The sequence below is a fragment of the Lutjanus erythropterus genome, chromosome 5 (assembly GCF_056507025.1).
Source record: "Lutjanus erythropterus isolate fLutEry1 chromosome 5, fLutEry1.hap2, whole genome shotgun sequence".
Taxonomy (NCBI): Eukaryota; Metazoa; Chordata; class Actinopteri; order Lutjaniformes; family Lutjanidae; genus Lutjanus; species Lutjanus erythropterus.
This window is the reverse complement of record NC_139321.1, coordinates 29,432,892-29,459,883: the sequence shown is the minus strand read 5'-3', so window position 1 is coordinate 29,459,883 and position 26,992 is coordinate 29,432,892. Positions and strand designations below refer to the sequence as shown.

Below are 26,992 nucleotides of genomic sequence, written 5' to 3'. Positions count from 1 at the left end.
AGGATGTACAATGCACTGTCAAAATGCAGCTGCAGCTATCAAGAATGATCTGTTTTTGTCTCAGTACACAGTATGTCTGATCCATCCAGTAATATTTCAGCAATCTGATATCAATGACATCATGTTTGTCTTTCATTTCATTTATATATGTTCATTCATCTAGCATGTCTACTCCCATTCCATTTTACTAAATTTGACTAACATTGACTAGTTGCATGCCGTCAATGTACTTTGTCCGCTTTCACACTAAACCTGACTGTACTGCATTCCTCACTGATGAATATGACAAAGAAATTCAACTGAACCTCACAGATGTTATCACAACAAGCTGGAGTTGTTCTTGTGTGCCAAAACTATTCTGATAACACAAGCACAAACCAGGTAATCCTATGGGTATGATGGTAAGTACTGTCTTGATAAGCTTCTGACAGAATACAATGTTCAATTCAGGTGGGTTTTACTATTAGTATAGTATTTGTTTAATTGAAAAAAAAACATACATACCATTTTCTCACACGCTTCTAGACGGTCAAAGACAGTCCAATACTATTGGATGGATTGCATGACCTTTAATGAGCTAATTCATTCTTGTCATTTGAATTTGCATTTCATTTGCATTTCCACAACCTACACTAAAATCCGAATAGTGGCTGACCACAGTGAATGTCAGTCACCACCTTCTGGCCAAATAAAATTCAGACAAAGATGAACTAAAATCAAAAAATAGATTTTCTAAATGTTAATTAACTTGATGCTGATAGAGCGGAAAAAGTGAAACTCAGCTGTGAGGGCAGCACAGCACCCGGACAGTCCGCAGTATGCAAACAGCGGTTGCGAGCATGTTTTGATTTGGTGTCCAAATAATTGTATTTGCGAGATGAACGCAAAGTGTATTGTGAAAACTTTTTACCGTCACCCAGAGATGATTAGTTGTTGACAGAGTGGAGCAGCTATCCCCTGTTACAAACAATAGTGGCTGAGTGACACACACACCAGCATTAAACAACTGCAACCAACTGCTCAGTCTGTTCACTTCAAAAACTCTATGTCCTGTCTGCGCCTTGAACAACGATATATTTCCTCTGAGTTCATGGTTAAGAAGAGAGGCTGCTCCGCACTGCTGGAGACATAATGCTAACACAGCGGAGCACTCCACCTCCTCCTCGGTTTTTTATTCTCAGACAGGCAGAAGACTGGATGATGCTTTCAAATTGTTTAATTAATTAAGTAATTAATGCAGTTAACTTTATAAAATAAAAAGGTTACAGACCATTTCAGGATTTCAACATTTCATATTCCAAGGAAACTGGAGTAAGAGACTGAAAATTATGCCCCCATTTCTTTTTTCTGATTTCTGAATCAAATCAGACAAAATAGTCCTACCCCTGAATGCAACATGGACGTCATGTATGGCTGAACATGAGCAGTTGCAGATAAATACAATCTGCCTGGCCCTAAAATTTTGATGCATTGGGAATCGTTTTATCATTGAATCATAGCCGGAATCAAATTGAATTGTAAGGCACCTAGAGCTTCCCACGTCTGTTACCTACACTAGATGGTGTACTGCTGTAGGAATCTAAACAATGCTCTACTATGAACAGGGTCAGCAGAAAAGAAAAAGCAAGAAAATCTTTACCAGTTTAAGTGTACACTATATTTTGAATATTTTCACAGTTTAACTTGTTAGACATTAGACAGCGTTTTCCAAAAGGAAACAGACAAATATGAGTCACCCCAGGGCAACCAAACCCCTTTTGGCAAAAACAGTTCTTTTACCTTGGAGAACTTGGGACTTGTTGATCTACCACTGCAGTTTGTTTGTGTTATTGTATGACTGCAGTATTTTAAAGGTAGAATGACTGTTTTGCCAAAGAAGTCAATATTGGGCTTACATAATGGCAGTTTTCCATCAGAAAAGCTGTCTGACAGCAAGGTCAAGCCATAAAAATATTGTAAATATGGAGTAAACTTATACTGATAGAGATTTTTTAGGAAGCTAAAATCCCATCTATAGCAGTACATTACTTAGCGTCATACACTGTTATTTCTGCTGCTTCTACAAATTGGGGGCATGCCAACCGCCATAGATAATACACTGACTTTGGTTCAGCGCCTCATAAAGCCACACTTCAAATAATCTGAATTATCCCTTTAATGATCACAGTTACCTAAAGATACGATGTTTGCACTTGTCATCTAGTGGTTGGTCCTTACTCTGTCCCCACAATTTGCTGTACAGGACCTCACAATACAGTATTGTGTAAAGCTTCATCAGAGTTGGGTGTGATCAGGTGTGGTAGTTTGTCACATGTCAGGTGTGGTCAGATTGAACCTTTCAACCAGCAGAGACAGGGCAGAAATTCATTTCATCCATACAAAATGTGGCCTAGAATAATTTTTTAATGACTTGCAAAAATTCTGTCTGATCTGAAGCAAAATCAGCAGCTCTTCTGCATTTTATTCCCTATTTTTTTCCCTTTTCGTAGCAGAAATGTTAACGGTACTAAAAATGTGTTTACAGCCAAGCATGAGACAGAACAACTCTTTGATGTGTGAGAACATGAAATTCAGGTTACAGGCAGTTTAAACAAATCTACTCCTTTTCTTAAAAAGCTTCTTTCAGAGTAAATCATAAATAACCAAAAAACAATGTGCTTTGTACTTGACCTAGTCTAAAACAATATTTTAATATCTCAAACGCTCTGTTTTCTTTCAGCGTGATCGCATTACCAGCTTCAGGAAAACAGGGATGAAGAAGGAGAAGCCCCTTATCCAGCACCCAACAGACCCCCTCTCTACCCAGGCTGAGCTGCCTGTTCCTCAGCCCCTTTTCGACGACCGCTCCATGAACCTCTCGGAAAAGGAGATCATTGACCTCTTTGAGAAGATGATGGTGAGCTTTTTATTTCTCTTGCATTGTTTCCCCATGCACAGGGTCATCAGTGGCAGTCCACGTCCACAACAGTTTTATTACAGCTGACACAGAATAATGAATAATGAGCATTCTGTTATGAAAGCTTAAATTGATTCATAAATCTGTGTAACAGGCACATAAGTAGAAAAACAGAGCTACTGTTGTGAATGTCGGTGAAGAGGAGTTTGTGAAGGCCGAGAGTTAAGTCTGAAAAACATTTTTATATCAATATATTGCTACCCACAGGTCCTTGTTTTACTGCTGATTAGATTTTTTGTGAACAAAGCTTTGCTAGACATGTAAAAAGTGATGATAATGACATTACTGCTCTTCAAAGCTCTCCTAGTTTTACGCAACATCTTAAAATTGTTTGTCGCTCTACTATATAATCTGTCCTGATAAAATTCTCCTATTAAGATATCAAAGTTTACAGTTCTGGTGACTAAATGAAAAGAGAAGTTTTAACAACATGTAACACACCTTTAGATCTCAAACCAGGTTATGATGTTTACATCTGCACGCTCTTTAATAACTTAAGACTCAGTAATACTTGTGTGAATGCCAGCATTTACATTTGCAAACAAAGCTCCGGCAGCCGTGTTTGCAGTCTCACACACACGAAGATCAGAGACGGGGATGAACTCTTTGCGTAGCTGTATGGGGATAATGTTGAAAATGGTGGTGTTTTTTTCCCCTCTTTATCTATGGCCTAGTTTAGAAAATCATCAGTACTTAGTATTCAGGTCCAGGATTGAAGACCACTGACACAACTGCAGAGCTTTGTGGAAATGATGTAAATATTGTGCAGATTACAGCCCCCACAAATTAATACTTGGAAGATGGCACACACACAACTGATTGCCCAGTCGTAAGAGCGCATCCAGACAGCTGTGTGCACAACTCCCACAGTGACACGAAACAGTGCCCTCTCATGGGGTTACGTAGGAGCTTTTCTCTGAGGACTGACCCTCAAAAGGAGATCAAAATGGGTAAAAATAAGTTCACAAATATGTGATGCAAAGCTACAAAATTTTACATAAATACAGCATCTTGTATATAAAGTATTTAAAGGAATACTTTGGATTAATTGAACTGGGGTTGCATGAGCTACTGTAGGTTTTGTTCTACTAAATAAAATTTGTCAGGTAATACCCAGGAATTTTAACGCTTTTATGTGTCTTAAAAAAAGGTGGCTGCTAACAAGTGGCTCAATGACACCACAGTAGTTTTCACAGACATTAAACATCATCCTGCCAAACACTAATCAGTTAATGGTGGAGATCGTGAAGTCACTTGACTCTGGTGTAGTTTGTTTAAAGCCTTACATTTGCTTTTCACTTCTTGTGATCAAAAATCATAAGAGTGGTGTTAATTTGCTATTATTATCTTGCTGAACAAAATATGTAAGTATCATGAACATTTGTTCACCACTGAGTTTATTTGCTAATACACTGATTCACTAATCTGAAAACCAGTGTTAAAATCCCATTGGTGTTTTGTGGAGGGAATCAGAGTGATGCTAACTTCCAGATTGGCCTACAAAAATACAGTACGTCATTCCTGCACCACTCTATTACCACAGTAGATCGTGATCAGCACACCTCTAGTTTGGTCAAGGACCAGGAGTCTTGGTTAGGAAGCTATGCAATGTACTGCTGCGGACAGAGACAGCAGTAAAATGTGTTTTAGCCACACTCTCGCTCATCCAGATTCCTTTGGACAGTCATTTTACCTTACAGAACATGGCGGATGCCAGAATATCACTTCCTTGGATTGTAACTTTGTTTGTGTTATTTTGTGACGGTGAATCCAAACTAACCTTTTTAAAACACCAAAGTCACAGAATAACACAAACTAACCAACCGATTGAGACATTGGTCGACCAGCAGCCCTCATGTTCTGCAAGGTAAAATTACTGATTTTGCTGGAGGAGGCTGGTTTAGAAAGTAATATTTGGTCTTCCACTCCTACTGGTCTCCCACTAGCTTCCTAAGCGGGACTCATGTTGCTTCTCCAAACCGGGGCTGTGTCAAATGCCTCATACAGCCCCACTTCAAATAATCCAAACTATCCCTTTAACATATCCAAAATAGACTTGAGAAACGTGCAGTATTTATAGTAGGCGTAAAGATAAATGCATTTTGCATTCAGATGTTAAGCTTTTGTGAAGCGCGACTCTGCCTGCGTATTCCCTAGGCCACTGTCAGAAGAACACCAAACTTTGAAATTCACTTCTCACTCATCTGTGGGGTCAAAGCTCTGTCACACTTGTGATTTTCTCTATTGAAATGCATTTTTGGTCTTATGTACTGCAGGATTGAAATCTAACAAAAAGCTTTCAGCCCATCTCTTTGAAGTGGGGAGCTGAATTACTCTAGCTTCATTGCATAGGTTGTGTGTACTATTGTGGATAATGTCTTTGAGTGTGTGTGTGTGCGTGGTACGCTGCCTGCCTTTCCTCTTTTCTCATACAATGGTCTTTATTGCCAGGGCCAGAGAAATGCGACCAGTGCTCCTGGTTTTCATCAGGCTACTGCTCAGTGTTTTTTTTTGCCTGGGTGCTCATCCCTGTCACTCAGTTCACCTCTCAATTACTATGTTTGTGCTCACAGTGGCGTGACATTAAACCCAGGCTTCAATTTGCTCAGTGACAGACGACACAGAAGGCATGTTTGCTGCTCTGACATTTGACAGGCCTTGACACTTGGGGTTGGGAAGTGTAATTACAGTAATGAAATCAAAAAGAAAAGGGTTAGTATGTACTTTTGAAGTCCCCACTATTTGCTATCATAAACTGTAAACTTTTCTGCTTTGATGTAGAAAACACGGAAATGAGAGTGGTGGGTAGTTTCTTTTGAGGCTAGTGGCTTCTCTTTGGCATCTATCTGTCTTTTTCATCTCTTTTCATTTGTCATACACATATACATTTTAGTTGTTTGCTTTGTCTTTACTCCCTTTCTGTTATTGATTTTTATGGTGCTACATGTGCAGCCTTAGATGTGTAGCCCGCTTCAAATGAAGGGATGACCCATGCCATATTATTGAGACCACATACTGTGCATTAATGAGGAGAAAGTGAAGATATTTTTTTCTGGAAAGTGTTTTACACATTGCTCTGTGTATCTCAAAGCCCAAATAGCACATAGCCTATTACTGAAAGGTCATCAAAGGATCTGGAAAAAATATATGAAGCAACACTCAGTCCGTGTGGAGGAAAAGCAAATGAACTCTTTCTATAATTTTTCAAGCTAGCCATTGAGAGCAGAAGTATATTTATAAAACTAAAGGGAAAGTTAAAATACATGAAAAAGCGTTTACTTTCAGCACTGTCTTTAGAAGGGTGCTGTGTATGTTTTTACTCTGTGTCCTGTCGTTGGATTTCCCAAGACCTGCACAGCTGGATTTCGGCGCCCCTCATCAAAATGCACAGCAGTAAATATTTTGATGAAAAGTCCGACATTTGCATCTCACTATAGAGGCAGCTGCTTGTGGTCGTGGATGACAATCCGAGAGGTTCAACCAAGGAAAACAATAGCAGACAAACTAATTTCATCGGTATTCAGGAAACTGTGAGACCTTCGTTGCACTTTGTAATGTAAACCCCTTTCATCAGCTCTTTATTTTCTGTAAAACGACAGTTAAAGGGATAGTTTGGATTATTTGAAGTGGTGTCGTATGAGGTACTTATTACCTACAGTAGATTGTGGTCGACATGCCCCAGTTTGGGGCAAGGACAGAGGGGCACCAGCATGGAGGCAAAGCAGTTTACTATTTTAACCACTTAAAAAGGTCCAACTAAAAAACAAAAAAATCAATATCAATGTAAGTGTATGCTATATTAGGGTTGTCACAATAACAGAATTTTCAACTTCGACACAAAGCAAGTGTAGAAAAATTCAATACCTCTTTCAGCACCACAGCACAAACGAAAAAAAAAAGTCCAGAAAATAATTTTATTCCTTTTTTATTTTATTCCTTTTTTGAAAATTAACAACCTGCATTCAGTGCTTGTACAGACAAAGTCACTGATTACTGTCTGCAAGCACTAAAATCTTATATTTTTAATAGCTTTGGTACTCTCAATAGAAACAAATATTAGTATTGTATTGTTTAAAAAAAAAATCTGCTTTTAAAGTTTTGAAGTGTTGGTCAACCATACGCTATATTAATTTTGGAGAAGCAGAGGGGGGCGCCAGGGTCTCCTCTCTGCTTCTCCAAACCTGGGCCGCGTTGACTGACATCTACTAACAGTAATACTGTACACTGACTATGAATAAGTACTTCATAAAAGCCCACATCAAATAATCCGAACTACCCCATTAAAGGAAACAGAGGTAGGATATCTGGGGAGTTCAGATGCATGAACTCGTCCTCTCCATCCAGACAAAAATCTCCCTGAGACACTATGACTGCATCAATAGTTGCAGCATATTGGCTTTAAAAGTCGTCTGTGCTCGTGCCTCCATTAGCAGTCATGACATTATTACCCAAATGATGCTTATGCTCGTCTGTCAGCATGAAAACCATGACGTCCTTACTTTGGATTGATTGATTTGATTGATTTAAGCTCCAGTTTGTCTCTGTTACAGTTCTTCTTTAGAGTGTCTTCACAGTAGAGTAGTGTTTGGTATTGAGGCTGCTAGCAGAGACAGAGGACCAATGAAAGAAGAATGTGACATTGCAGTGCTGCTGTGGCTAGTTTGAGGTTATATGTGCCTCTCTATGTGCCATTGTCAGGATGAACACTCCTAGTAATAAGCTCCTATGTGATCCCTCAGCAGTTACACTCTGCACCAGGACATTAAAACCAGCCCACAGGAGAGTTGCTGTCTGTGCCCTTGCACACATGGATCAGACGCGAGGGTAGTGGACAAAATAATCGATTCATCACAGTTGAATCAAAATGTTTTTATATGTCTTCTACTTTTCTTAGATCCACTTTTCCCCATAGCGTGGACTCTTTATATCCATTTCAGCCTCAGACATATATTTGATGGTAGTCATTAATTGCTCTTCTCTGTGATTTGATGCCTGTGGCACTCAGGATTAGGCTGTGTTTGCAGTCACATCGTATTGCAGGGTTTATGCCCATCTAAAGTTTTTTTTCTTTTTTTTTAAATATACAAGGTAGTTCCTAAGTAGAAGTATAGTGCAGTGTTTAATGTAAATGTTTTTTTTTTTCACTTGCCTGATCTGGCAAGTGGGTCAGAAATCTCCTTACCCGAAGTCAAGTTTTACTTGCCCCTCTACAAATAGTTTTATTCACTAGCAGTTATTAGAGAACAATTTAAGTTATGTCTGTTGTCCTGTTTAATCTGGGGCTGCAATGGCTAAAAGATTAAAAAAAAAATCATGAAAACTTTTAAAACCCAGAGATATTCAGTTTAATATGATAATAAACAAAAAAGCAGGAAATAATCACATTTGAGGGGCTGAAACAGGATTTTCTGCAATTTTGCACGACAAATTACTTTAATGATTAATTAATCATCAAAATTGTTTAATATTTAAATTATTTTTTACCACCTTCCACACCACACAGATTCACTTGCCCAACATGGGATTTTTATTTGTCCTGGGTAAGTGGCAAATCCTTACCCTGTAGTGACATAACGTAGATTTGTTTTGGTTCTTACTTATTATTTTTATTATATTCTATAAAATGACTGCTACTGACTGCTGCATTGTTTTTGTTTTGTAGTTGTACTCAAACATTAATTGCTAGAGACAATTAATGCCAATTTTTTTGCACATGCTTCGGTCATGGCTGACTACTTTTATTTTATTTTGTTCAAGAAGCAAAGCAGAAGCACTTTAAGTGGAAGGAAAAAAATATTTTATGTAAATAAAAATGCTGTACACATCAGATTTATTATTTACTAAAGGTAAAGATATTTTTTCAAGTCGTAATTTTTTTTTGTTTTGTTGCAATAAATGTTGTTTTGTGGTATTGTTGTACTTAGAGGTTTTGATATCTTTACATCCTGATTGAGGATCCTTACTTCTACATTAAATTAAACCATGTCAGAATTGTTGCACTTTTATATTTTGTCCCTCAAACTTGTGTGAGGACAATTTATAGGGAAAATTGAAATCTTAAATTAAGCCAACACATTTGATTCTTCTTGGTTGCAAATCCAGTTAACAGTTAATGACTTCCTGAAATCTGTGATCCACAGACTTCAGCATATGCTCAGTATCTTTCCTGGTGATGCACTGCCAGGCCTGTAATGCAGCCATTTTCACTTATTGCTTGTTTTGGGGCTGGTCTTTAGTGAGTGAAACACCTGCTCATTTGGATTGATCTGAGCCTGACTACAAGTCAGCTCAAGCAAGGATATGAACAATGTCAAACACGCTTAAAGCTGAATGTGAGCTCATTAACCTCAGCCATTGTTTCATTTCAAGTCCAGTGTCCTGGAGTAAAGAGCCAGAGGAATTGAAAACATTGTGACACTGTCCTACTATGTGTAGATATAAGATATGTGTTCCTAAAACTCATGTTCATGGTGTTAATTTGCCAAGTGCTGCAAATGATATTATTTTTGGCAAAAGCAAGACTAATCGTGACTGATAATTATTGGAAATTTCTGAGAAAAGCTCGCCAGACCAATATGAGACAACAAGATCCAATATGTTTGTATTATTATTGGTAACTCCAGTGTCATTGATACAAGCTCCGATCTCATGATTTCAGTTACACCAGCAGCACAGTCTCCGATATCCTGGGACTCTTTTTCATGTAGCCTGTGAGGGTATAATTAATAAAAGAGCATTAATCATTTTGGAGACTAAACGGGGAGGGCTCATTCCTCCAGTTTGCCCCCTGACAAGCGTCCCGCAGGCCCACCACTCCTACCCCTCCTACAACATACTCACCCCGCCACATTTCGCCTCGTTTATTGAATGCCAATTAAGCAGATAAATTAGCAGGGTTCAAAGATTAATTAAAAAACCTGCTGGTTTCCTTGGGTGAAAAAACCTGCCAATTGTAAAACTTTCAGCCACGTTTTTTTCCCTCTCCCTGTTCCACAAAAAGGATGTTAATGGTTTTTTAGCTCCGAGGGTATTTACTAGAGGAAATGTAGTTGGAGGAATTTAGGTCACGGTGCCTCTGGATAGGATTCCTGCCGATGCTTCACTGACAAATGAAGCCAAACAATTTGAATCAGATTACTTGTGGTAAGATATTCAAACCATTGTATTACAGTGTTCTTATTTAGAAGTGACATGCTTAATTTATTAGATGAATTTTGCATTAAATCTGATGCAGGGGGAACCAGTGCCAAATTAGATAAACCAAAGTAAAGGCCATATGATTTTCCACCTTGCCCAGCAGAGGGCAGCATGGCTCTACAGCTCTAGGTTCACCATCCTAAAACCCTGAGGAGGATGTTTTTTCTCTCTCTTCATTCTAGCTGTCTCTTTGTGAGAGAGTGCTTCTGATAAACATCCCCCTCCATTCTAATCATCATGTCATTCCCTAGCTTTTAGTGCTCTGTCCGGCCTTCGCTCCATCCCCTGATGTCTCTCACATGAAAGACCTCTTTTGTGATGCAGAATTAAAGTAGCACGAAGATAATACTCCCAATAACACGCAGATACTGCCTATCCAGCCTATCGGGTGTGATTGCATGGCCTCAATAGAAGCACTGTTGTTTGATTTTGCTCTCTTGTTCGGAGTTGGGCTGTGCAGTTTATATTGCAGTGGCCTTGCTACCTTTTGTTTTCAAGGACTAATTATTACTGCCATTATTTCCTTTTGCTGTACCTTGTGACTTTGACAAAGAAACATAGATGGAAAATGAATGTATTCAACCATAGAAGGACAGGATCTGATGTAAAATGGTTATAGTGGCAATGAAAACATAATTGATGGTCTGAAATATTTCTTCTTATTGAGATGCAGTTATTTATTTTTGGTCACCAGTATAAAGTATATGCACATTATTTTTTATAATGTTATTTTAATTTTTCTTTTGTAAATGTTCCTATTTTATATATGTTCCTAGACCTTAATAGTACAATTTATTTATTTATTCTGTTTAGTCTTATGCCCAAAAGTTTCTTGTACCATCGCTGGTTCTGATTCTTGTTCTCTGACACTGAGCCGTTAGTTTTGTAATAAGCATAATTGTTACAACTCTTTGCCTTAAAGGTACTTACAAGGAACTTTTCTATTTTGTTGATTTTTGGGGCCCCTGTGGACAAAAGCTGTAGAGTTTTCCTTCACCATAACCATAAAAGTATAACATCAAGAAAATAAATGTATCTAAATAAATAAAAAGAATCCTCTAGCTTCCTTTTTAACTTATACTCATAGTGACTTTTCCTGGGAAAGTGCAAACACAGACTAATGTTGTCTGATTTCTAGGAGAATCCAACCCAGTGGTATGCATTAAGAAAAACTACATAGAAACAGCCAGTCTTCTCATTTGGAGACATCCGTCTTAAATTGAGATGATTTCATAACCAGTTAAAAACTCATTGTAGTAGCTTTAAAGATACAATTAGTAGGTTTTCTCTGAGCTGTTCATAAATGCACCAGAAAAATTGTTCATTGTTTTGTCTCATTTCTGGAACGTCGAATGCCAATGTTTTGGATTTGTAAAGCGCCCTGAGCACAGCAAAATAATGAGAAATACAGGCAGAGGGCACGGTGTCTACAGATACAGACACCAGCACACATTTGTAGTGTCATAAGTGATGATCGAAAGGGATTATGTTTCATTTTTCCTCTCTGTCTGTGTGTATCCAGGAGGACATGAACCTGAATGAGGAACGCAAAGCCCCTCTGCGTGGAAAGGACTTAAGCACCAAACGCGAGATGGTGGTCCAGTACATCTCTGCCACTGCCAAATCTGTAAGTGAAAGAGCAAATCTAAGTGCTGTGTCTCTGTAGACTGAAGACAATGTGCTGAATAACTGTGGTAGATGAAGTATCATGACACTCCACAGGACTCCAGAATGAGTTTAACCTGATCCTCTGCTTTATGGCTTGCTTTGTCATCCGTTCTTGCACACTCTCACCCCTGTCATTATCTCTCTCGCTCCACTCTTCATGCTTGAGTCCCACATCTTTGATTGCAATTTTGATTTATTTTCCTCATTGTTTTTTTCAATTACGCTGCAATCCGCTGTCGTAGGCTGTCAGATATAAAATGTAGTCACTCACTCACTCAGTGCTATAGGTGGATGGTCAGTGCTTGTCCGGTCATGTGCTTGCATGCGAATTGTTGGTTGTACAGTTGTGCACTTGCATGGGAGGTTTTTTTGTATGCCCAGTGGTGGTGGTGCCTTACCTCATAATTTGATTATTGAGTAGAAGAATAAAGTTCAGTCAACCTCTTCTTTCAACAGCAGTGTTACAGTAAAATCACAAACACTAGATGCGAAGGTGAGGAAAAGCAGACATTTTCTGCTCAACTATGAGCCAGCTGTACCATACACTTTATCCTTGTTCTGAGTGCGTATCAGAACAACTGTTAGGACTGTTCATTATTAATAATAGGTGTAGGATTATGTTGCCCATTCTTGTAATCTCAGTGTTTTCTCTGAAATGTTTTTAGACAAAGGTGGCAAAAGCTGGAGAACACGCATGGCGTGTGTGGCTGCACACAGTTTGGGTGTATGCTTTTTGTTCAGCAACTTGAGGGCAGACAAAGAAACTGGAGAGAAAAGGACAAAAGGGCACAGAGCCTGATATTGAAAAAAAAAGCATGAATTTTCCAGTGTTATTTTAATTTAAAAAGTAAGAAGCACTGAAATTCAATAAAAATAGTGGTGTCCTATTCTAATTCAGTGTTGATTCTGAGTTAATAAGTCACATTATAGCTTATCTTATCTTATATTCAAATATTTATGTAAAAATTAAATTGAATTACTTAGATGTTAGAAATAAAAATAGATGTGCTACATGAGACCAACCTCAGCTATTTTCTAATATAGGCAAGTTGGCAGAAGGTTATTGAAAAGAACATTGTTTTTGTGTGATTCAAATGGTAATTTATTGGGGGTCCCTAAGTAAACTGACAGAAATATATGTAAAATGACGTGTCATGTACACTAATGATTTGGGGCTTATTAGTGTGAGATTGCTATCAAACACTTCTGAATGGACTTCCAGTGATGAAGTACACAATCTCAGCAGTTTCAACAGCTTTTGACCTGTTAGTCAGGGAAAATATGTGCACTGATATACATACCTGTTTTCTAAATATCATCTCAGTACCGGTGCTCAAAAAGTGGCTACTGAGGTTTCACATCCAGTCCTATTTGTTTTTGTAACTCACCTAGTTTTTCATTTCAAACACATAGTTCCTCACGATTTCCTTGATCTTGCAGAAATCGTGAATGTGTCATTCACACGTTGCCTCCACACTCACTTGGTATGAGCACAACAAAGAAGGTGCTGATTAAAAAGCACAATAGTTTTGACATAAAAAAGCCTAAAGGCCTACGTGTTTGTCAGAATTTTTAACAAAGGCTCCTGCCAGAAACACAAAGTTGTCCAGTCTTTGAGTTAGAAGGGAAACCCTGAATCTAGAGGAGAAGCATCACTATAATCCAAAACAGCGATGAAAAGTAAAGGATTCTAAATGTAATCCATGATTGTAAGATGAATTCTCATATCCTCTTTTAAAATTATGGCCAAGCTTGTGAGGTGAATTTCACATCAGCACTGATGGCAAAAAAAAAAAGAGATTTCTGTCCCCGTTGCTTCCCGAACCTGGTAGCTCTCTCTTGACATCATCATTTATTACCTTCCTCATTGTTATGGTAATTAACTGGCATTATTGATAATGATGATTATCCGAGATGATTGAATTCCTCACAGGGCCCATTATGCTTTGTGAGCACTGATATTTTATTCAAATGAATAACGTAATCTGTGTAGTCAAAGGACAGAGGACAAAATGTGATGTCTGTCAGCACCCCGCTATTACATTTAATAGGACTGAAGTAGGAGGACGGTTGGATGTCAGTGGTGATGCATATACACATTCACGCATGTATGCATACAGTTATACTAGAACTCCTTTACATGTGCAGAGCTGTCTGATACTGTATGTGAGTGGCCAAGGACAGCTTAGTTTGACCGTAATAGTTTAGAGTGGTGGTACTCAAACTTTTTCATGTCAAGGACCCCTAAACTGATACAAATTAGACCATTAGGCCCCAGCAAGGTTTTGTCCCAGGGTCCTCCATCTGATAAGAGTTTTGCCTTTAGATGTTTTATTACAGAAAGTGCATGAAACCCACGACCAAAATAGTCAGAAATTCTGACATTGCATTACTGTACAGAAGCAAAGGCTGAACTTGTAATTCTTTTTAAAGCAGTTATTTTTAGATCATAAGTTAATTATTTCATTATCTCAAAATAACCAAGCTTGTTTCCTCATGATAACAGGTTAATTATTTCGTTACCTGAGATCAGAAATGTCATTTTTCCATAACAGGTTATTTCGAGATAACAATCTTATTTTCTCAAAACAGATTAATTATTTTGATATCTCAAGATAACACATGTTATTTGTCCATTGTAACAGATTAATTATCTTGTTAATTCTGCTGTGACAGCAAACATAACAAACAAACTACAACAGGTTTCTTTGCACGTTTTACTTAAAGGTGCAGGAAACAGTGGTAGAGAAAGATAGTTGATTGTTGAGTTTCATTCTCAGGTCATACAATACTGAAATTTTGGGAATGAGACTCAACATTCAACTATCTTGCCAACCTGTGATTGGCCAAGTCTCCCACCACAGGCTAGATTTTCTAAAGCCTGAAAATAGACCCAAGAGGAGGAGCATAAGTCTAGTTTTCAGACAAATTAGATTATGCTTAAAGGCTATTGTTAAACTTTTCCTCACTGATACCAACAATAACCTGCCTGCCCCAGCTTCAAGTCAGGGCAGGCAGTTCACTCAACAGAAGATTTTTCACTTCACATCAAACCTAAATATATATATATTTTTTTTTTTGAAAATTGACTAGTGTCTCAAACTAAGTTGATATCCTGTGGTCTTTTTAGCTTCTGACAGATGTTTAGAGAGAAGATGTATTTACAGATATCTGAGAACCAGTGAAGCATACCAGCCTGCAGATTGTGAGAATGTTGTATAAATTGCCGTATGGCGATCATACACTCACAAAGTGTGGATTCTAAGCAAAAACATCACAAGTATGACATTAGTTTTTCGTGATTGCTTTGATCTTTTAGTTAACTGCTTTGTTTTTTTCCCCAGTTTTTCACCCATACTACATGTATGCATGTGTGCACCTATATGTATTAGTGAATCCCACTACTAAAATGTATTTCTTTTGCAGGGTTAGGCAGTTATCTGGGGCTAACATTGCTTGTGGTTGCTGATGAGCATGCAGTGTGGACCAACTGAGAATATATTGCATTGAAAATGTAAATGGTGGTTAATGTAGGAGTGGTGCATTGTGGACATGTTGGGGTGTCTTTCTTTTGCTGCGGTGCCTTCACTGTTAGTGTGACTCAATCTTTTTCTACCAAAGATGTATGCTGCATTGTGAGACTGCAGTTTTGGGGCTTTGGAAGGGCTTCACACTCATTCATCTTAATTTCTTGTTTGTTTTTTCCTAGATGGTGTTATATGGACCCAATAGAACATTTGACAAGATAGTAATTTTTGGTATTACTCTTACAGGAGCATCCTGTTTTAAGCTTATATTTTATTGCAGCTACTGAATTACAAGCGACACATTCATTAATGTCCCCAGCTCCCCCTCCACCACATAACACTCTAATTTGTATGGGCCTTTTTCTTCTTTAACTTACGGCTAATGTAGAGTATGGAGACTTAAAGTGCTTTGGCGCTGGAAAGTTAAATCAGTAACTGGTGGAACTAAAGAAATATCCCCTAGTATTGTGTGGCCTTTTTCGTGTCTGTCTCTGCAGACCACCTCAATTGAGTGAGGGCTTTAGTGCCCAGCAACAAACAACCCTATTTTTTCTTCAACAAAGAAGCAAAAATGTAAGAACCTTTAATACAATAGCTTTAGGTTCTTGAGGTTTCCTTCGCAATGTACAACTTTGTTGTTCATATTCTTCATTACTCATCCTTGTTGATGTACCACATAGGCTATTTCTATTGCTAATATAAGAAAAGCTGATTGATACTTGGTTTACTCTTGTAAAATATGTCTTTCAAAGGAAAGTCAAAACTTTTTTTCCATCCCTGTCTTTTAAAGGGATAATTGTATATTGACTCTTGCTCATTTGAATATTAACTGTGTTTGAATGGGATCCAGCTCTGATTTTGCAGGAGTGTGTCTGCAGACATCGTTGACCATCAGCTTTGCATGAACAGTTGCCTCCCTCCCTCACCTCATTTCTTGTTCTTTCTTCTTTCTCTAAATGTGTGCCAACATCATTAAAACTGCCAAATTCCTTTTACACTAATACAATCACTTCTTTCTCAGAGATTGACTTGGCTTCTGACAGTGAATATTTTCCTGCTTCATTTCAAACGTGCTGTCTCAGATGCAGGAATGGTGTGATGGCAGGGTCTTGTTAGGGGGATTGTCCAGTGTTAATTTAGCTGTTTTATTCAAATATTGGTTTGTTTGATGTGACCGCCAATGTGCCACCTTCTTCTAATGTAGCCTGGCAATTTCTCACATCATCCAGGCCATTTGCTATCATTCTGATGCTACTGATGATATTAATGCAATTAGTGTTCATTTTTCATCATGAAAAAGGGTGTTAAGGGCTACATTTTTACACTTGTGTACTGACCAGTCCTTCGTTTATTTATACAGAAGCATGAGAGATGCTCAATATCAGATCTTACTTGGTAGAACTACCTCAGCACTAATCAAATTATTAGTTGAGGTATGAACTTAAATTAGTTTTGGCCTTGTTTTAGTGAAAACAAGGTGTTGCATTGTATTGAAAATACAAACTTGTTGTTAGTGAAACTGCTCGTCCCCCTCGAGCTCCTCCCTGACTGTTGTTTGTGCACACTCAAGATAGTGTCTGTTACTTTGGTCAAGCTGCTCTAAAACAAGACTCAAAAATATTTATCCAGTTTTGGAGCATCAACATCTGTGGAAAATATCTGAGTTGTGAGTTACCTCAGTGTGACTTATTTCAAGGTGCCTAGTCTGCAGTATTCAGATAAAATGTCCCCTGTCACGCTGCATTCACTGGAGAGCAATGTGGATACACAATACGATTAGAAAGTAGTATGTGCGTGATCAGGTGGTGGCACGTGTAAAACGGACTTTATGGCTGTCATAAACTCTTGGTGGAGGAATGGAGGAGGGAAATCAAGCATCAAATAGCCACAGACTTGGAGAGTTTGAGAGTGACAATAAAAGAAATGGAAAGGGAGATTAGAAGAGATGAAGGGAGGGGGAGAGAATGGGGGGAGAGAAAGAAGGGGGTAAAAGACGTGGAGCGCAGTGCGTCTTCTAACTTCCTGCAATCAAAATGCATTTCCTCTGAAACATGTCGCTGACGAGGAAGAGCTCTGCCACAGTATAGGATACATTTACTCGGCTGACAGACACCCTCCTACTGTGAAACAAGCCCCACGGTTGCAGTAATAAAAAACATTCCTGCTACCTGCCACTATTGACAGATAACAAGGTTAAACTCCAAAAATGGTGCTGACTGCATGGGCTCAAGGTAGCTCTGCCACACAAAGTTGACACCTGAAGCCCAGCGTTAATGACAGCTGATTCATAAGGAGTCTGCAGCCTCTTTGTACAGACTAGACAAGGCTGCGACGATAACACCATTACCATAATACTGCGGTCACGTAATGCCTGCCACAGGGTTGAGCTCATTAAAGTCATCACCGCAAATTTTATTTTGAGGGGCCAATCTCACAATACGTTTCAGGTGGCCACATGGATCTATTAATACACCTGAGGATCAAGGCTGTTAGTCACTGATTGGTCGACAGACTCAACCCAAGGCATCGTGGGAGTTTTCAGTGGACGGCTAACAAGCCAACAACTGTTTTCAAGATGGAAAAGCTGATAAATAAGACATAAGACATTACATGTTAGATATGTCATTATTGATTTATTTTACGAGTCTCCAAAAAGACACTGCAGTTCATGGCTGGAGTATAAAGTGTCTGAAGGGGATAAAATATCACCAGAGTGTTGTAGGCTCAAAGGTAACAGTAGCGTTAGCCTTTACTGCTCAGCTTACCTGAAAGCTAAACCCCTTCACTTTTCTAGCAGCAGAATTTATGAACTGACACACTGTAACCTGTACTGTACATGTATTGCTAGATTGACAGCTTAGTGCTCTGCTCCACTAGCAGCTCATCACGCTCAGCCTGCTGCTCACTTGCTCTCCCTCACTTTGCGCTCTACACATATTATGCACCGCCCTGTTCCTTAAAGGAGCTACACAATGCCGATAACAGTATTGCTCAATAAAGTCCATTAAAACCTAATTATTTGTGCAGTCACAATAAACCTCCATCCTGCGAAAATATTATTATTATTATTTTTTTTTTCACCGTGGTCAGAAAAAATCCATATAGTCACAGCCCTACTAGCCACTGTTCCTTTTTGGGAATGAACCTGTGCGTCTATTTAGAGGCGAAGTCCCTCCCCATATGGCGGTTAATGGTGAGAGACAAATAATTTTTTGATGCTGTTTAATGAATGAATTACACGTGATGTTTGGCAATTTAAAGATAATTTTGTAGGTTAAGGAAGTTGCAGCTTATCAAAGGTTTGTTGTAGTTTAGTTTAGTGTAAAACCACTTGGTGAACTACATACAACTACATAAACCACACCAAGATTGCTGTCCCTTTTAACATTATCTTATCTGATATGTTTTATCCATTAACTCCTGGTCCTTTTATCAACTAGGAAGTGAAAGAACAAGCTAGACCCATTGCTTGTGTGATTACACTCTTACACAGAGACACTCAGGCATAGTAGCTTCAGCAACACTTTAGCTTTTGTAGGGAGAAAGTCATGATGTCACTTATGCAACTTTCTGATGTACAATTTTTGTAATTTCGTATCTTCAAAGTCTGATAGTTTTAGTCAAACAGGGACTTGACTTAAAAAAAATCTTTTAAATTGACAAATGTATGTGTAATTCATGACCTAATTCAAATGTGATCAAAAAAATTATTAGTCTCTTGCTGCTGAGTACCATTCATATTTTTTCCAAAGGTAGGTCTCATGTTGGACCAAGGAAAATTCGCTGTGTGTTTATTTATCACTTCCACAGTTGTTGTTGCTGTGTATTAATAATACCTCTGTGAAATTCTTTGTCTTGATGTTCTCATTTGTTTGGATTTCATGTATCTGTCTTAATAACAATTTGAAAATTGGAAAATCACAGCTGCCAAGCACAGACATTATCCTCAGTATGTGCCCATAAATATAAAGGTTCTCTTGTTGGCTTTTAAATTTTTTTGTTATATAGTGTGTGCTATAATTGTGTGGAGGATGTTTGTGATGTCACACAAGTTACGCTAATGCCTCAACGTGTAATGGAGAGTATTCTCTGGCCTACTAATGATTGTGCTGTTTGTGTCTTTTTGCACATTAACCTTCTCCGCTGATCGCTGCATGCAGATAACTGGGAGCAAAGTTGCGGTAAGTAGCCCATTATTTATTTGGCTTCTGAATCTTGTTCCTTCTATGTATCTGTCTCCATTCACCCCCTGAACACACACACACACACACACACACACACACACACACACACACACACACACACACACACACACACACACACACACACACACACACACACACACATTTATCTTCTTTTGGAAGGATGTCGACAAGCACAATCCAAACTGTGCAAGTGAGGTCATTTTTATGGCTTGGATTTTTATTTTCAGCCCTGATATTGCTAATGGGCTGTAATTTGGAAAGGCAATAAATTGCCAACACAATTCCTGCATGTAAATGGTAGCACTTTCAAATGAGGGATTTTGAAATTATACAGCCTGGAAATGAACTGGGAGGCCTTTTGTTAGTTTTAGCCGTTTCTCCTTGGAAATAGATTGCAGAGTAACACCTATTAGCATTTGGATATTATAATACCAACAAAAAGCGATAGCTTTCATACGAATACTCATCATCTGCAATCTAATGTGTTTATCAGAACATGTTGCATCTAAATGGTTTTAACTGTGTGCATGTCTGAGATGCAACACAAACTGAGAATTTATGTAATATCACATAATAAGACCTTGAGCGCACATCTTGTTTATACACGTTCATGCATAAACTGTACATATACATATTGAACCTAGTGAACATCAGGAAAGACATCAAGTACATTTCTCTGCCTTAAACAGAAATATTTTATTTTATTATTAAGTGGAAGTGCTCGTGAAAATTTGCTGTCATCAGTTCTGTATCTGAAAGAAATTAGGATAATTTCTTACAAATGCATTTCCATGTTTTTGTTGTTGTGTCATTTCACTTTACCTCCTTACAAAAGGCCATAATCTTGACAAATTTAATTCATGCTATCAATGTATTGGTTATTCTTTTAACTTTCTCCTCACGGTAATATGCCAGTTGCTTATTTTCTCTTTTCAAATGGCATAAAGTGGCACCCTGTTGCCTTGATTAAAGAATGGTTTCTGGGACTTTTTTAGAAAAAAAAAAGAAGAAATACTCCATTATTGGTTTAGAAAGTGTTGAATTGTCACTTTAAATGGTATTTCATTGCCTTTTGAGAGCTTCGTAAGGATTAAGAGGACTGTAAAGCTTAACAAGAACATGAGCAAAGTAAAGCAGGACACCGTGATCTGGCCTCTGCTCTGCCCATGTTCTTGCTCTTTGAGGCATTTTACAGAGACCTTTTGTATCGATTGCGTTTTCTCTTTTCTTTGTCAAAGTGTTCTTTTGTGCTTGGTTATTTCTGTGGGAAGAGGGGGTTTTTGGCTTGGCCTGTATGGACGTGGATGGAGTAGCTCTCGATCAGCAGCAAACGGCACATTGTGTTCAGTAAATGGAATATGACAGATTTACCCCAGCTTGTGTTATGACTGCTCCTCTGAGATGTAGAGGGCTACTTTTAGAAGCTCTACAAACCACGTGAAAAGATGTCTTTTTATTAAGAAGTTTTCTCCAGATTCAAGAGCATTCTGAAGCATTTGACTTGACCTTTGTAACCTCTGTATCAGTCCTGCAGCAGTAGCTTACAGATATGGCTAACATACTGAAAGAAAAGCCCTACTGACAGAGAAGGAAAACAGGGAGAGCATTTAGCCTGGTTAGCTCATCGCGGGCTACAGTTAGCTTTGCTGGCAGATTCCCATTTTCACGCTGTCAGCGTGCGTCGGTGGAATAGAGTGCTTTCAGATGTGCTGGAAGTAGAGTGTTGGTTAGGATCGTCTATAGGGAACACGCAACTGTAACTCCTCTGTCTCAGGCATGAAATCTCTCTGGCACTTCCCCTCTCCCAGTAGAGAATGAGGTGGGAATAGAGGACTGTGTGAATTGGCTCTAATCCAGTCTGACCAGCGTGTAAGTGTGCAACACTGCTAAATCTCATATGCTGTCTCCACCTCCTTAAGCAAGATTGAGGGAAATATGAGCACCACGCATACCTGAGTAACAGCATGCCTGCAGGTAGACTCCAACTGTCCAGACGGACAAGACAACTCTTCTTTCGCGGTGTGCCGCAGGTGTCTATTGACCACTACGATGGCTTTATAGCGTCAGTGTCTGTAAAGATTGGCCTGATTTACGTCACGAGTCAAGGGCCACGTTGTAACAATCCATCAATGACTCCTGCAGTGTTACTGTGGAAGTACACTTCACTCTGCACCGCCATTGACAGGCTCTGCAGCTCGGATGGAATGCTGCTGAGACTACGAGAGCGGGAGCGCACATAAGCGAGAAAACGGGTGTGTGCTTTGTGTGTGGAAAAGCAGCAATCTCCATAGGGAGGTGATCAATACCTGTGTGACTGGAGAGATGACTGCTTATTTCCATGGTAACATGCTGGTCAGCCCCAAGGTGTCAGGTGGTGATGGTTAGTGCAGTTGTGCACACATGTATATATTTGTGTATAGCTGTCAGTATGTGGATTTGACCAAAGAGCCTAAAACACCTGAGACCAGAGAGAACAAAATCAGATGAGGCTGTATTGTCTGTACTCTAGCTGATCTGGTTTTATAGAAGGAAGTGTAGTTCTGCAGAATTATGAGGTGCTGGTCTTTTAATTTCAAAGTGGCTAAGGGCATGTTTTTAACATTGACCTTTTTTCTTGGGTGTATTGTTGTGTGTATGATGATGCCTACCAATTTAATACAGCCGTGTGACAATGCGAAGTTCAGATTTGAAATGTGGAATGAGAAAACATCATTTAATAAATAACATCTAAAATCTAGCATTTGTCTGTCATTGAATGCAGTTTAGAAAATCTCCAAGGTTATTCATTTTCATTAATTTAATCTACTTTAAGCAGTGGCTATTTGGTATTTATTTCAAATTAAAACGCTTTTTTATGTCTTACAGGCAAAGTGTTTGACAAACATTGAACCTTGAAATGTTTTCCTCATTTTCAAGTTCAGATGAAGAATTTAATTCACCAGCAATGATCTTGAGTTATTTGTATCTTTCTTTCATATTAGTTTTTTCTTTTTGCTCAAGTATATTCACAAGTAATTACATGCTACAACACAGGGACGTGAAGAAATGCAAGTTGTTGTCCCTTTATGCTATTCACGACACAAAAATAATATTTTTTTTTATGGTGGAGTGCAGAGGATGAATTGAGGAGTCTCACAGCCTGAGGAAAGATGCTGCTCTGTAGTATGGCAGTACAACAGTGGATACTTCTGTATCTCTTGTCAGATGACAGCAGGGTCAACAGGCTGTGGCTTGGCTCTGGGTTCTGTGCAGGCACCTCACCGCTAATGCTCAGTAGATAGGCACCAGTGATGTTCTGGACAGCTTTCATCACCTCCAGACCTGGGCTGTGCATGTCCCATGCCAGTTTGTGATGTTCCAGCCAAGGTGCCCTCTATTGTTCCTCTGTAGAAATTAAAAAGAACTTGACACAGGAATTTTGCCTTCTTCAGTTTCCTTAAGATATACAGCCTTTTCTGAGCCTTCTGTACCAGGGTGGAGATGAGTGACGTCCACGACAGGTTCTCTGTGATGTTGATTCCCAGGAACCTTAAACTGTTCACCTGCTCCACCTCAGCTCCACTGATGTAGACAGGCTTGTGTGTCTTGGCCTCATTTTTTCTGAAATCAAACACCACTTTCTTAGATTTGCTGATGCTGAGCAGTAGGTTGTTGTTCGGGGCACCACTCTGCAAAACTGTTCATTTCTTCCCAATATAAAGTCTTGTTTGAAATCCAGCTGATAGTAGTGGTGTCATCTGCAATCTTCATGATAGAGTTTTCATTATGTTGAGAGCTGTGGTCATGGGTGTACAGAGAGAATAGGAGGGGTCTGAGCATACACCCCTGGAGGGCTTTGTTGTTGAGCACCAGGGTGAAGGTGTTATGTGTGTCGAGTAAATTGGTAAAACAAAAGATGGGCCCAAAAAGACAGACTGGAGCTAAGTAGGAAGAGTTCAAAGTGATTTATTACAAACAAAATGTAACTGGGAAACAGGTTTGCATGGATGAAGGGGTCATCCAAGACACAATACTAAAATGATGAAATCAAAAACAAGATGTCAGTCATAATATCAACTAGCTTATTTATAAAATTGTTTAGAAAGGCTAAAAAAGGACTGTCACACACAGTGAAATCAATGTTTTTGTTGTGGAGGTTGAGACAAGGACAATATTTTATTTGGTGGACAAGCTGTGGACATTACAGATGGCAAAAAAATGTCAGAGTGGCAGGGTGTGGTGGACGCTGAGAATACTGCCGCCTCACAAATTCAACAATCGCCGAACAGAAAAGTATAAACCAGAAAGCGCAGAGCCACAGGCCGTGTGAGTGTGTGTATTTGTGCCACGGGGAGTGGAAAGACAGCTCGCTCTTTTGACGAGAAACGGACTGTCAAGGAGTCCCATCTGCGTCATGTGTATCCCCTTGTTTGAGCTGAGAGTAAACCAAATGCTCTAACACATTTATGTACTTAAAGTAATCAGGGCTCTTTTTCTCACAAGAGAGTTTTTCTTTCTTTTATTTGCTGTTTGTTCCAGCAGGTCAGAGGTGCTACAGCTGTGCGCCCTGTGCCTCCACTGTGCCTCAGCTGAGCGTCTGAACCCTCCAGCAGTGGCCATGTCCTTATAGAAACAATAGACTCCACGCATTTAAACACAGAGATAAAACAAACTGAAAGACATTAAAAATAAACGGAATACAAAACACAATATATGAAATTATTCACTTGTATCTTCCTAACTGGATCAATGAAAACGGCATCAGTATACATGTTATTTGTCTTGCTGTTCACCTTATTATTTATTAAAATACCTGCACATATTGTTTAATGATTACAGAAAAATTTCTTTTCCCAAAGATTTTTTCCCCATCCTATAATATACATATATATATATATGTATATATCCGTTTGTATTTATGATCCTAAATTGTGTTTTTTCTGTATGCATTCACTCCAGAGAATATCAATCAAACATGTTTGTTTATTAATTGAAAGAACTGCGTTTATCGGTTTTTGTAAATTAACTTCTTATAAATGGTGTGTGAGGTAATATTTCCATTGATTTCACACAGTGTATCAGTTTCACACTCCTTGTCATTCATCCTTCTGCCATCGGAGTCGCAGTTTATCCTTTCTCCAGCTTATGTGCGTACACATGGGTCAGAGTTACCGTGGAGCACCACACATTTTCACACAAAGTTTGTTTTTTAGAAATCCCAACTTTTGCTTAGAAAGTGGCATACGACTTCTTTTGTTTGTCTTTCAACAATTTTAAATAAGGCCCCAGGACTCTGTAACGATGTGGGCACAACAGTCTCTGATTTCCTGTTACTGAGTTAGCCCGAGTCTTATTTCATACATGTTATTTTCCTGCAACGAGACTATAGCCAGGGGTATGTTGGATTGTGGAAAAACCTTGGTTCCAAGCTGGGTTAGTATAGGTCTCATCCCAGCTCTTGGCACTCTCTTCCTGCGGCGGTCACACCACTTTGATGGCATTTAGTCTGGCTGGTCTGGCTGGGAGCTCGGAGGATCTGCAGTGATTGTCTCAAGGTCCTTCATCCAATCCCTGTGCTTCCTTTTCCAATACCGATGAGTTTATTTCTTTCAATGCTTGCGTCATGAAGGCAGAAATAACAAATGAGAACAAAAATGTAGTGACGTTTGAGGGAGTTACTGGCTGCCACATCTGCTCGTGCCACCATCACCATGGCAACCATTTCTACAGCTACATCTAGTTCTACAGCGACCAATTAATTCTTTCTGATCAATTCATCAATCAGTCTTTTTGATAAATAAATTATTAGCCAAAAAAGACAAATTTTCTTCCAAAGAATTCAAAGGCAATATGTGATTGCTTATTTAGCTTATTTCGTCTGTCCAGCAGTCAATAAGCCAAAATTATTTAATTGATAAAAATATGAAATTGTGGCAAGTGACTACAGGCTACATTTTCCCACTGAAATAAATTACCTATATGTTTTTTTTTGTTGTTGTTGTTTTTGTTGATTGGTTGATTTTGTATTTATCCAAGGTGAATTACCTGTGCTTTTTTCTCCTCTAATTTCAGCTGCTGAGGATTTACTAAATGTAGGATAACCAGTAAACTATTAGTTATAGATAAGGCGAGAGGATTGCAAAACAACCAGATGGGAAACGAGGGAGACCGAAAAAGAGAGTAGCATGAATATGAGGACATGCAGACATCTGGCTCCTCTTTAACTCCAATCAAGTGCTCGTTCACTGTGCCAGGAGTGCTTACGAAGGACCTTTTTTTTTTTAAAAGAAAAAGAAATATGGTGAGCCTGAAAGGAAATCAAGGCGCCCTCCATCCTTCATTCCCCTCTTTACCTTTTAAAACCACATGCCTCAAAAGACTGTTTTGTTTCAAGCAAGCTATTAAACTGGGTGCTGAGGGTTGAGCAGGTTTGATGTGGCACATGTCCTTGGTGCTTTAAAAGAACGGCAATGAAAAATTAATCAATAGCGTGTGCCTCGCATGCCCTGAGCCAGTGTTCACCATAGATTCTATCTTAAATTAAGATCAAGGAAACATGCTCTGGAGGGGACTGTTTGAATAAGATGTTTCTTTGATTGGCTGAAAGCATCTTTTAGAGTTCATCTGCTGGACATAAAAAGTTATCCGGGAGTGAGATGAGGAAGGATTTATTTGACAAACTACTGTTGAATAGCTTATCTACAAGTCTGGAGTCAGGTGTCTTTTTTTTATGGATATCAAATCGTTGCTGCTTAATTTTCTCAAATGCTTTAGATTCTTAGTGATTATCATAGGGAAACTGTCTCCAGCTTCGTGTCTTCACTGGGTGGATTGAGAGCATAGTCAAATGCAGGACAATACCTCCATACTCTTGCTGGTGCAGTGTTCAATACGAAAAACATCACCTGCTCATCAAAACCATACCATACGTTTTATTCAAAAACTCTGGTGGAGAGATTTGGAAACAACCTTTTGGTCAGACTCAAGTACAAAGGTATGAGGTGACTTTAGTCAATGTCTTTTGGAAAGCTTACAACTTTTAAAGGGATTGCACTCCTTGCCCCAGCCAATATAGTTCTTGCAAGAGTCTGCACTTCCCAATCTCTACAGAACAAGTGGGGATTAAAATGTTAAGGCCTGCATGTTTTACTTTTAAAAACATAACAAATCTCCACAAAGATCATATGATCTGCAGAAGGTGCATTGGGTAAAGAAGGCAGAATTATTTACTCCCATTTATCAGCAGGAACCAGAGGTATGGACTCCAGTCAGACTTGAGTTACAAAAGCAAGACTTGCAACTTGTCTTGGACAAAACAGAAAAATTGAAAAACTGTACCAGCATGTAAATAGAAAATAAAATGGGTCCCAAAGTTGATCCCTGGGGGAGCAGCAGTGTCCAATCAATGAGAGCAAGGTCATGATAGCAGCACTTCATTGTGAGGACCACCAGTCATTCCA

At 38.9% G+C, this 26,992-nt stretch overlaps 1 protein-coding gene across 1 annotated transcript in view; it reads left to right on the top strand.

Moving 5' to 3' along the window:
- diaph2 (diaphanous-related formin 2) overlaps positions 1-26,992 on the top strand; it is a 520,520-nt gene that overhangs the window by 26,304 nt on the left and 467,224 nt on the right. Inside the window, exons 4-6 of the mRNA XM_084719553.1 lie at positions 2,720-2,896; positions 11,676-11,780; positions 19,509-19,529. Of these exons, the coding sequence (XP_084575679.1) occupies positions 2,720-2,896; positions 11,676-11,780; positions 19,509-19,529 (303 nt within the window). The remainder of the gene's footprint in view (positions 1-2,719; positions 2,897-11,675; positions 11,781-19,508; positions 19,530-26,992) is intronic.